Raw genomic sequence first — 12,898 nt, forward strand, 5'->3', positions numbered from 1 at the left:
AGGGCCCTGACTACGTGACTGTCCCTGCTGTGTAGTGTGGGGAGAAGAGAGAAAGTGATAAAGCACAGGGCAGAGATAGTTGTGTTTGCTTTCACAGGATGAGTCTGCTCTGCCTAAGCAGGTTGATGTTGGCTTTGCAGGCATTTGGATGGCTCCTTCAGTAAATATTTATTTAGCCCTTTCTCTGTGTCTGCCACTGTTCTAGGCACTGGGGTGCCAGAGTGAATAAACAGATAAAAAGTCCTTGACTCATGGAGCTTAGAGTCTCTGGGGAAAAGAGAAAATGAAGAGATGGATAAACACAATGACATATATATATTATATATATATGTCAATTCAATATATATTATATATATATAAGTATTGCAGAATTAGAGAAGTGCTAAGGAGAGAAGGACACAGGATGGAGAGTGGACCATAATTGGACACTTGGCTACAATGTGCCTCAGTACACACTTGAGTGATCGGACCAGGGAAATTCTGTATTCTCCGGGGTGGGTGGGCGAATTGCAGCACTCCCAGGGACCTTTTCTTACAATGATGTTACTCCCTGTGAGTTGATTTCAAAACAAAATCTCCCCATGGGAGGTGTAGGTCCTGATCTGGTCACATCAGAAGGGTTCCCATGACCATCAACCATCGTCACCCACTTGGGCGCCTTACAGCATGTGACACGAGATTGACGAGTGGTGATTTTTAAATGTGTATTTCAGCCAGTGAGATAGTGCTCCTGACAAAGAAGTGATGAGAACTTGTCTTTTTACCAGGAGAAATTTAATCCAAACTCAAGGGTTACAAGAGGTATTGTTTTTGTGTGACTGTTCAGTTTCTGTTTTGTTTTCCCTGTGGTGTTCATCCAGGGAGTTTAGTGGTTAAAAACATATTCAGAGGGACAGTCATAGGTCCAAATCACTTAAATATACCAACCTTGATTTTCTTACCTGTGAAATGGAAATACTAACATTTACTTCACCAGATGATTTTGTGGAATTTCTGTAAGTTTCTGAAAGGCAAAAAAAAAAAAAAAAACCAGTTGAAATGTGAAGACAAATGATTACCAAAAAATTTAAAATGCGTATGTGTGTATAAATGCATACATATTGCAAATACCGTTATACATCTGCAATATACCTGCACCCACAGGCCTACATGTAAAGAAAGAAGTCAGCAATTCAGAAGAAAAGTTGGGTTTACTCTGCAGGGAGAGGGATAGCAAGAGGATGTAGGAGCCAAGAAAAACAAACACAAAAAATTCATTCAAAATCACGTGACCACGTTTACGCATTCATGTAAAATTAGACAGAGATAAGAAATGTGCATTGTTTTTTTTTGTGGTGCTGGGAATAGAACCTAGCTTATGCATGGTAGGCACGTGCTCTTCCACTGAGCCATTCTCCTAGCCAAAATACGAGATATTTTAAAAAGAAAACAGGCCTCAAAATACTGTTTTAAAGAGTATATGAGATGTAATATATTAAAAGCACAGAGCCTACATAAGAAATTGTGAACGATAGTAGAAAGTATACAAATCTTGCTTTGTTCTGGTTCTCTGGAACCAAACATGATAGTTTAAGGAGAGGAATAGGTAAATGTGTTGGCCTTACTTTCTGGTATTCTTTTTTTTTTTATTTTAAATTTGAACAATTTTAAAGAATGAAGACTGATGTTATTTAACTATATTTGGGATATCATTTTTCTGAACATAAATTGAAAAAGATGACCCCCATTTGCTGTCTTTTTTTACAGTCATTGAGGGACATAGGTGCTTTGACATGTGCAGTTAGTGAATACAGTCACACACCTGCACACACACATTGAAAACACACAAACACACATGCACACTAACACACACACACACTCAGACACATACACACAATACTCACACACTCACATGTACAGTCACACATACACTCACATACACTCACACACACTTGTGCATATGAACTAGAGATCACCAGCTTGATGAGTGGGTTGAATGTGGTTTCCAATGTGCGGTGTGATGGCAGTCACAAGACTCCCTGAGCCAGGGCTGCACCCCTGTTACATTTGACAGATCTGTTGATTCAGGGAAGAAACCTGTCTTCCATTCATTGTTTTTAACTGCGGATTGAAGGGATAAAAATCGTATCTTTTCAGTGACAAGTAAGGTGTTTTCCTGGCGCCTTTATTTCTGTCTGTGTCTGTGAAGAGAGATGTTCGCTTGTCTTTTTTCTCCTTCCTTTCTTCCTCATACTGCCATTTCTCTCTTTCTGTCACATTCTTTGCGTCCTTCCTTCCAATGATAATTTATGAGCCTTCTGATCTGAAGGATAAATATAGCTGCCTTAGTCCCCTGAAAGGTAACAGGGGACTGTGTCAGCTGTAGTTCTGCACCAAGGAAGGACAAGGGTTGGTCTTCCCAGTCAGTTTTGAGGTGATAGTTTGAGATGAAGGAGATCAAGGTGGGAAGGGATTGTGTCTTTATTTCCAGTCTATTGTGACGACATCAAAACTGAAATAGTAAAGGTGGGAGAACGAAATGTCAATGACAATTGCCAAGTTCCAATCTGGAAGGATGTAGGGAAGTGAGCGATGTTCCTGAGTCCAGGGACACTGGGTGGAAGCAAGCATGACTGTGGAAGCAGAAGAGTAAGACACCATGCTTGAGTGGGAATCACAACTTTGGTGTGCACTCATGTTCGATGTGCGTGATCACATTGAGTTGTTCTTAAAGTTCTTCAAGCATGTTGGATTTGCTATTATCCTGCTTTACAGAGACAGAAACAGAGGCACGGAGAAGCTAAACAGATTGCCCAAAACTGTTCAGTTCCTTAGGATGTAGAATAAGGAGTGGAGGCACGTGGCAGTGAAGACCAGCTGAGACAGTGCTGCTGGCTGCTCAGGCTGGCTGTGTCTGCTGATCCAGGTGACTGAGGACTGAAAGGAAGCTCCGCCTCACTGTCTGACTCATGACAGGGTGACTTGTTCCCATACCTCTTTTTCCATTCCCTTGCCTTTTTGCCAAACTCTGTGATGTCACATCTGCAGCTGCTTCCTCTTGGTAGGAATGGGTGTGGGAACCCACGTTCACCAGGATGGAAGGTAAAGAAGGAGCCCTTTCACACGCTGACCTGAGCAGTTTGGGATGCAAACTTCTGTCTGTTGGCTCAGTCCCCACGAAAGGGATTGACTCCAGCAAAGAATCAAGGATCAGGAACCAAAAGGTCACACCTTGACCTTGACCTTGACCTTGTACGTTGAGAGGAACTCTCTGTCTCTGGTGTCAATGTCTAAGGATGACCAAATTATTTATATGCATAATTTTTGTGATTTGTAATGAATGATCCTAGGCATGAATGATTATTTTACTTTTTGGGCTGCTTGTTTCTTGAGAGTCAGCACAATTTTGAGAGCAGTAAAATAGTTGTTTTTGTTTGTACATTTTTATCTAGTAGAAGAAATAAAAAAGCATCATGAAGCAATGAAAGTCTGATTATTAAATCACATAGGGTAGAAATTGTCAAGCATCTTTTCCACCAATAATAGAAAAAAAGGACCTAAAAATGACATTTTGATTTAGGTGGAAATCTTAGTTGACAATTTCAGCGGAGTTGATTAATATTCTTCATGTACTTAAAATTATTAGCATTATCCTTAAGATTGTCCCAGTTTGGGATTGTACTTAATGGTGTGGGCTGTCTCAGTTTTATTTTGCACGCACCCTGTGGTATAGTGCGAAATCCCTGATGTAGATGGTTCTAGAAGATTACCCGTGAAAGTTTCACTTCGGCAGTTTCCCTTTGGTGGCTTCTAGACAGGACAATGGTGATTCCTATAATCAGCTAAGCCTGTTTGCACAGCATTCCAATTCTTTTGTTCTTTAGCTGAGTAAATAATGCTTTGCATTCCAGCTCTTTATTAAATGTCATCAATAGCATACCTCAAGACCACTTTTTTGGCAGTGTGTTAATGAATGTTTTGTTAAACTTTTTTTCAATCTACCAAGGACTGAAATATCTGATTTAATCTCAGTGGTGCTTAAAATAAACTTTTGTGGCTGAGTTTACTCAAGGCCTTATTTGAAAGCTATTCTTATAGACAGGAACAGTGCTAAAGACTACTGATTTGTTGGCCCCCTGCTGGCTGAGCCTCCTGTCACCTTGAGAGCCATTGTCAGGTCCTTCACCTTGCACTTCTGCTGACTTAGGCCTCCTATGATGTCCAGGCAGGAGGTGGATTTCAGCTCACTGCTTTTTTTTTTTTGGTTTGTTTCAAATTAGATCATTAGATCATCAGTCCCTTGTGTTCCTTTGTTGATGAGTTATAGCAGGGTCTCAGTAAAAGACAAATGTCAGCCCTATTCTCACTCTGCTCCCTCTCTCTCATCCAAGTTGGGAAGGACTGCTTAGGGTGAGGGTGGGCAGGGGGATGTGCCAGGGACTTGTGAGCGCTAGGAAAAATCTAGAAGGCTAAGATGACAGTTTTTTTTTTTTTTAGTTTTTGCTGTTATACTAAGTTTTCATTTTCTTCTTCCCTTTCTTTAGGATTGCCTCGTAGCAGAAATGGAGGATAAGGTTTTAACTGTAGTAAGTATACTTTCTAAAAGTTACTGTAAAATTCCTTTTCTGAAGGCAGTAGGAATCACATTAATTAAATATACTGTGACTGATTACCTCAGGATATACTGTGAAATACTGGCTTTTGGGATAAGTTTATTTATTTAGATGGAAGGGTAACCGTTATTTAATGAGATCAATGAGTATGAAAATCCCTGTGCTTAAATTAGCTGTATTGGGGGGTCTCTGTTTTTATTTTATTTTGGTTTATTTCTTCTGAATCGTTCATCAGAGTACAATTCTTCATAAATTGCTCACTGAGCCTGCTAATCAGGATTAAACTGATATGCGTATTTCCCTTTGGAAATATTTTGTTTAAAAAAATTCTTGGCAAAGACTTTATGATGAGGAGGTTGTGCTTTGACTGTTTAGGAACCATTTTGAAACTGTTCCTCATCACTTCCTCCTTTTGACATTGGCCAGCCTGTACTCTTTTGATAAGGCCTTCCTCCTACTGATGTTGAGGAATTTAGCAATGAAATTGCTATAAATACATTTTCCATAAATAGAGAGGCCTAACAAATTGGAGGAATGTAAAAAGTGTCACCACTTGGATTCTCCCCCTTGGAAAGAAAGGGCACTCTTTGGAATTTCCTGATGCTGTTGATTGTTCAGTTTTGAAAGCTTAGATGAATCGGATTGGGGGAAATATTACATGTAACCAATGTGACTTCTACCTGGAGACCTCCTAATACGGATCCTCACCTTGTCTCTTTGGAGTTTTACTTTCTCAGAGCTTGGCATGCAGAAAATGTGAGCGATCACTAAAGAGATCATTGTCCTAAATGAGATAGGAAGTCAAAATCACAATCCATAAAAGAAAAATCAATAAAACAGACTTCATTAACCTTAAAAAGTCTCCTTTGTGAAAGCACTATTAAGAGAATGACATGACAAGACACAGAGAGAAAATATTTTCAAAACACGTATCAAGTAAAGGATTTGTAGTCAAAATATACAAAGAACTTTTAAAACCCAATAATAATAAAACAACCCACTTGAAAAATGGACAAAGATCTGAACAGATGCCTCACCAAAGAAGACACATGTACACCAAATAAGACATAAAAAGTCTTTACATCATTTGTGATTTGGAAAATGCAAATTGAAACAATGACATACTATCACCTGCTTATTAGAGTAGCTGAAATTCAAAATACTGGCACTAAATGCTGGCAAGGATGCACTGGAACAGGGCACACTCACTCATTGCTGGTGGGAATGCAAAATGAAGCAATAAGATTAGAGGACAGTTAGGCCATTTCTTACAAAACTAAGCATATTCTAACCTGATGATTCACCACTTATGCTCTTAGGTATTTACCCAAAGGAGCTGAAAACTTATGTCAACAAAAATCTGCACTGAATTGCACGGTGTTTATAGCAGTTTTGTTTAAAATTGTCCCAAACTGGAAGCAATCAGCTGTCCTGTTATAGATGAATGGATGATAAACAAATATGATATATCCATAAAATAGAATATTACTTAGCAATAAAAAGAAATGAGCTATCAAGTCATGAAAGTTATGGAGGAAATTTGAATGAGTATTGTTAATTGAAATAAGTACTATGAAAAGGCTACATGCTGTATAATTTCAGAGCCCTAGAGACAATGGAAAGATCAGTGGTTGCCAAGGGTTCATGTGAGGAAGAGGGAAGGAGATCCTCACGTTAAGCAGAGGAATATGGAGGGCAGTGAAATTCCTCTGTATACTTTCATGGTGGATTCATGAGTATTCGTAGAAGGCCATTGAAGGTGTGCTGCAAAAAGTGAATGCATATGTGAGTTATGGGCGTTAGTTAATAACAGTGTCTCAATATTGCTTCATTGGTTGTAATTAATGCACCTCATTAGTGCAGGATGTTGATAGTAGAGGAAGCTGGTGTGGTGAGAGGGAGTGAATGGAAACTCAATGTACTTGATCACTTTTGTGTAAACCTACAACCACTTTACAAAGTAAAGTCTGTTTTAAAAAAGCTGGTTCAAGCCAAAAAAAGGCTTTTACCTTGTTAGCTGGTCTTCAGAAAGTACAAGTGATCGCAGTACTTTCAACAGTCCATTCAGGTGACTGGAAATCAATGTCTGTCCTTCACTACTGAAAGGAGATTTCTTCCTGGTTTGTGCTCCACAGTGCTCGTAAAGGAGTTACTAGAAAGGCCACCCTTCTTAAACAAAGTTGAAATAGTGGCAGTAGTCCACAGATGGCAAATACCGAGTCCAAACCACCAGGCGCTCAGTGAGCGGAATTATCTGAATGATTGCTAACCAGAGCTAAAGATTATGGGTGAAGCTCATTTCTTTAAAAATCAGCCTGAGATAAGCTTGGTTAATGATTAAACTCTCCATGTGCCTCTGCAATTCTCTAATTCTAGGTCAAGGTCTTGAATGGTATCTGTGATGAGACATTCCGCTCCACCAGGGATCCTGTTATGAGCCAGTGTGCGTGCCTAGAGGAAGTTCACTTACCCAGTGTTAAACCCGGGGAAGGCCTGGTAAGAATGCCAGTGCAACTCATCCCATTTTCACATAATGCACACCAGCACTTAACCAAAGTTTAAAAAAATTCTTACTGTTTTGACTATAATTCTGAGTACTAGAATTACTCAAGACTACCATCCATTATACGTTTAGGAATTTGCTATCTTAAACTCTGCTGATTTTCTTTTTTAATCGTCAAAGGATAAAAATAAATACAATTTAAAAACTGTATACTTAGGCCTTGACAGTTTTATTTTTAGGGCTTAGCAATAGAAGGAGAGGTGTCTGGGTACAAAAACAACATCTGTTCTGAAAGTCTCTATTAGAGTGTTGGATGAATGTGAAGGAAACAATTTCCAAAAACAGACAAACAAGCAACTTCAGAACTGGTCCATAAGTCACGTGTCAGCCCTGAGGATTCCTAGTGTGCAGCATACATCCCATGGGATTCATCTGCAGAAATTTAAGTGAAGACACCTCAGGGTGCAGTGATTAGCTTAGAGAATTTGGGTCACATAGGGTTGACATGTCCATTTCCTCAGAAGGCTGCCGAAAGGGTTGAATTAGATGGTGAACCCCGAACACAACATCGAGAGCAGAGAGCATGTGCGTTCATTAGTGGCTTAGTTGCTGTTGGTGGTGGTGATGGTGATGGTGATGGTGATGACGATTATGAGGAAGAGGAGGAGAAGCCCAATGTGTTTATAGCTCTGGGGAATAGTAAGGCAGTTTTTGTACTTAGATAGGAAATCAAAAACCAAATATCAACAAGCCCAAATTCTTACTGGGTAGAAAATATGCTGCTTGGCTTCAAGGTAGACGATGAGTTCCCACAGATCATGTTTGAACAGGGAGGAATTCCTGGAGGTGAGTTTATAGTGATGTATTGAAGCAGATACATGCCTGGAGTGGGCAGAGATGGAGTTGCTGTTTCAGGTCATAAAGTTATCCAAGAAGGGGAGCACTGTCAGGTAGTGGGGAAGTGCATGGACTCTGCAAATGAAAGTAACAGAATTTGAGCAGAATGGAGAGAACTTCGAGGGCCTTAGTATCGGATGAGATTCTCTTTACAGAGTGGTGTAGGTTGCTGAGCAGGGCAAGTTCAGGATCAAAATGATTTCTACATTATTATAATAAAGATATCAGGGTGAACAACTACTTTTTGCCCTGACTTTTGGGTAGCATTGGGGTTTGAACTCAGGGCCTAGCACGTGCTAAGCAGGTGCTTTTTCCACTTGAGCCACTCCAGCAGCCCTTTTCTTGTGATGTTTTTTTCCAAGATCCTCCTGATCTCTGCCTCCTGAGTAGCTAGGATTACAGGAGAGAGCCACTGGGTGCCCGGCTACTTTGTCTTCTTTTTTGCTTTCTCTCCCCATCTTCTAATAGTTTAATAAAATTGAATTATGCTTCAATTGTCCACCTGCAAAAATATTTATCCTATGATATGATATTCACCTCTGAGTTTGCCTACAGGTCTCTTAGGAAGGAGCATGTTCATCCTGCTGCCCTTAAAATGGAGCAGTGCCTGTTACCAGTTTGCTATCTGTGTTGTATTATTTAAATATCCTCGTTTATACGTCCCATTCTGTGTTACTATGGAGTTACCCTGAATTTACTGCTGGTACTATATTTAACTGGTTGTATTGTGTCCCCGGACAAAGCAATGGCCAGTGTTTGTTTGAAATGATTTGCTTATTTAGCAGGTCTGAGAAAATTCCTACATCCTAAAGTGTTGTGGCAAAATTTTGTGTGCTGGGTACACAGCTTGTAATATCAAAGGATCTCGTGTCTGATTTCTTTTCCTAGTATTTCATTTTGTTTAGTTCTCCTGTACTCCTTTGGATTTCGTTTCATGGTGTTTCAGGAGGCATTGTTCTGAAGAGACTGCCTTTAAAGTTTCATTAGTTCAAGTCTCACTTGTGTCTCTCTCTGGATGTTGGTGTAATGAGTTAATATTATCTGTTACTCACTTTAGGGCATGTACATCAAGTCAACCTACGATGGACTGCATGTGATTACTGGAACCACAGAAAATGTAAGTGTAACTGTTAAATGTAAAAGCCATGTGTGCTTAAACAAATTTGACACAGAGCTCTGTACTTTCCATTTAAATGTGTGTGTGATTATCTGTAGGGTGAGCTAGCATAGGTGCCTGTTTTATTTCTGTTGATAGAGTACATACTGCTTTTCCCCAGCTGTTGTCAGTTTATTATTTAAATTGTCTTTTATTGCTCTTGTTTAAGTACTATACCCAGTTTTTACCCCACCATTGTGTTAATTATTTCTTTTGCACCATGGAAGTGTTAAGCCATAAATACAAAAACAACGTCTCTTTGTTGTTGGGACTCACTCTTTCAAGAACTGGATTGGTGGCCATATGTATAAAATATAATTTGTTTTTGGTTTCCTGGAATTTTTATGTCTCCAACTCAGCTATTTTGGGATTTTTGCATGACACATATTCTTTTTATGGAGTTCTGCTTCATAATATTTGGCACGATATTGAAATTTAATCTCTGACCTCAGTCCTTTGAATAGAAAAGGCAGGTCTGTTTCTACTGTGAGAGACTTTTGTACACTGTTTATTTCCTTCTGGAAATTCTGCTGTATGTAAGGTTGTTCTTTATTCCCTCAAACTTATTGGAGTTGTAAAAAAGAGAGTTAGTTGAATGCATTCTTCCTGAAACCTGCAGTATGGCTGGCTTTTAGTGACATTAATATGAAGGTAAAAGCACTTGAATAATTCCCGTGGATCTGTGTAAAAGAAGCATGAATCTAAGGAATGATCTACTATTTAATCAACTAAGAAAGGAGGGAATAACTCCTAAAAAGTAGGAGTTTTGGTAGCTGTTTGGTAGAAGTTCTTCAACTGCTAGGTCTTTTAATAAAAGAAAATTGCATGATCTTTGATAAGTGTTTGTAATAAGCACTTTATTTTTGTAGTAAGAAAATTACATTCCTTAAAGTAGCCAGTGAATTGTAAATCAATTGTGTGTTTCTGATAGACAAGTGAGTGGAAGATGGTAGTGTCTGAGCATTCCCTGTTGAGAAAACACTGAGAATCACTGGGAACTTTTATGGCACCTCACCTGATAGGGAACAGCAGCACAGGAAGCTCAATGGTGCTAAAGAAAAAAAATGCAGAGTATTTTTCATAATTCACCCCTTACTCTTGTGGAGAATTGGTATATTGCAGTTTGCCCATGATGGGAACATACTCATGTACCGTTTCAGTCAGATTTGGATGGATTCAGGATGGTACATGTTTCAAATTCTAGTGTTGTAATGTTGCAATTTGGTGATTATGTTGTTTGACTTAACTAGTCCTAGGTTGTTCCAGATTCTAGCTGTTGAAGCAATTTTACTTTTGGATTAATGTATGAAATACTATAGAAGTAGAAAATGCCAACTATGGGTCAGCTTTCAACTGTCACTTGAGGTCACTATAATTTCAGAGTCAGAATGTTTTATTGGAAGCCTAGGAGAGTGAATTGTAGTGGACAGAAATAACCCATTGCTTTCTCAACTGAATTGGCTCCATGTTCTTCCATCTTGGACAACAGGCTGATGCAATGTCAGCAGGCATTCTCAGGTGGCCAGTCCAGTTTTGGGACATTACCTGAGGTCAGGATCATTCCATGGTGATTCTCTATCTCATTTCTTTTTGATGTTCTTGGAAATCTTGACAGGAGTCTTGATGCCCCTGTTGTACCCCTATTGTACTCCTATCTTCTACCCCTGAGATTAGGTGAGAATTAGATGAGCTTCAGAAGAATGGGACCATTATTCTTCAGGTCACCACCCTTCCACAAGCATCATTTTTCAGTAGTCTGACACATGGTGAAGACAGGCAAGAGTTACTGCCCCAGGGAAAATTTTGGTATCAAACTCTCTCTTTACCAGTGTTCTGCCAAACACAGCTCTTCATCACTGGATAGGACATTTGAGAAATGAATACATGAGGATCCTTCAGAAAGGAAGTCAATTCAGGACATTAGTGCTTGTGTTTTAAGACTGTATGTCTATAAACAGGAACTTCCTGGCCCCAGGGCTATCTTCTATAAAGTAAAGCTTGCTTTAAATGAACCCTATGCCCAGGAAGATTAACTAGATTGTACCAATGAGAATCAGACTTAATGAAGTAAGTCTGTAACTATGGGTTAACCATCTGACACACAGGTATAAAAAGGAGCATCATTAAATCCACTAAAAAGTAGTGACTCAAGAAAGGATGCATGATGGGGATCTCCCTGTGGTACGCAGGTTGCTAGTCTCAGGTGAGGCACTGCTGGTTCTTATGGCAGCAGGTGAAATGTTTGCAAAAATAACTGGCACAGTTTCCTGTGCCTTGCGTTGAGCCTAGATAAATCAAAGGGAGTGTTTCTGCAGCTTACCCATTGTCTCTAATTTCCTGTTGAGCCTATCACAGCTGTTGAGTGAGAAAATTCACCAAGTGTGTCTTGAGTTTTGTTGCTGCCCCCTCCCCACATTCAAAGGTGCTAGTTTGTTTTAGGATAGCTGTAAATTGTTTGAAGATTCAGTCAGTTACATAAGTTCCAAAATTAAATACTCTGGCCTAGATAATGTTTAATTAGAAACCAAAGATTTATCCTTTTTTCTCTCTTTTTTTTAATCATACAAGATATCTTAAATATGAAGAGTTCTAGGTTGCTTATATGAATAAGAATGCTATGTGCACCCTACTTGACAAATGAATTATACCCCTTTACATATATTTTTGTTGTTGCAATGCATAGCAATGCATCGAGAGAAACAAAGTCTAGACTTTGCCTTGATTATGAAGACCCACTCATTTTGAACTTAACCAGAAAGTGAAAAGTAATTAAATTCAGTTTCTTTAAAGAAATGACTTTTTTATTACCACCAACTTTCTATTTTATTAGTATTGTGACAACATGTAAAACAAGAAGAGGAAAAAAAATCAGATTTAAGTTGAATAAGGAAAAGGAATGAAAGAGCTACAAAGATGGTTGTCCCATGTTAAACTGTTGGTCTGCTCTGACAAGGTTAATTTTCATAGGGGTATCTATAAAGCATTCTTAAAATGAAGTAATGGGTTTTAGTAGCTAATCATTCCAACAGTGCATCCAGACCTTCCCCAGAGGTAAGATGAACCCGGATGTTCTTGTGGGCAGATCATCAGTTACAACTGATCATAATAAAATAGATAACACAGTGTTTGTATGTCAGGTTCCATGAACTGTGTAATCTTAGGAGACTAAAGTACACTGTGTTATTTTTTCCTGAGAAAAATTTTTTTTCTGTTGCTACTTGTCTACAGAAGAAAGAAAGAAGAAATAGAAACAGAGGAAATAAAAGGTTTTAAAACTTAAGACAGGTTTCTTTGTTTCCCGATAGTCTCCGGCAGACAGGTCCCAGAAGATTCATGCTGGTGATGAAGTCATTCAAGTTAATAGGCAAACTGTGGTGAGTTTGTTTATTCAGATCTAGTTTTCCCCTTTAGAACTTTTAATTAATTCTAGGCGCTTTTATTCAAATTAATTTTTTTCCAGTTTTTATCCACTTTTGTTGTATTTTAAGTAGTGTCAAGGTGAACATTTTTGCATCTGCCCATTTGCTTACAACTCTGATTTCTTTCATTGCTCATAAACAATTCTATCCTCCTTGTTTTGTTCCTTTGAAGGTGGGGTGGCAACTAAAAAACCTGGTGAGAAAGCTGAGAGAGAATCCCACTGGTGTGGTGTTACTGTTGAAGAAACGGCCCACTGGCTCTTTCAACTTCACCCCTGCACCTCTGAAGAACCTACGGTGGAAGCCGCCCCTTGTGCAGGTACCTGTGACC

At 39.0% G+C, this 12,898-nt stretch overlaps 1 protein-coding gene across 5 annotated transcripts in view; it reads left to right on the plus strand.

Moving 5' to 3' along the window:
* Positions 1-12,898, plus strand: part of Cnksr3 (CNKSR family member 3) — an 84,841-nt gene that overhangs the window by 59,362 nt on the left and 12,581 nt on the right. For all 5 annotated transcript variants that reach the window (XM_074071990.1, XM_074071956.1, XM_074071985.1 and 2 more), the window contains 5 exons: positions 4,524-4,565; positions 6,969-7,088; positions 9,050-9,109; positions 12,454-12,522; positions 12,740-12,886. In XM_074071990.1, the coding sequence (XP_073928091.1) occupies positions 4,524-4,565; positions 6,969-7,088; positions 9,050-9,109; positions 12,454-12,522; positions 12,740-12,886 (438 nt within the window). The remainder of the gene's footprint in view (positions 1-4,523; positions 4,566-6,968; positions 7,089-9,049; positions 9,110-12,453; positions 12,523-12,739; positions 12,887-12,898) is intronic.

This window comes from Castor canadensis, chromosome 1, assembly GCF_047511655.1.
Source record: "Castor canadensis chromosome 1, mCasCan1.hap1v2, whole genome shotgun sequence".
NCBI classification, from domain to species: Eukaryota; Metazoa; Chordata; class Mammalia; order Rodentia; family Castoridae; genus Castor; species Castor canadensis.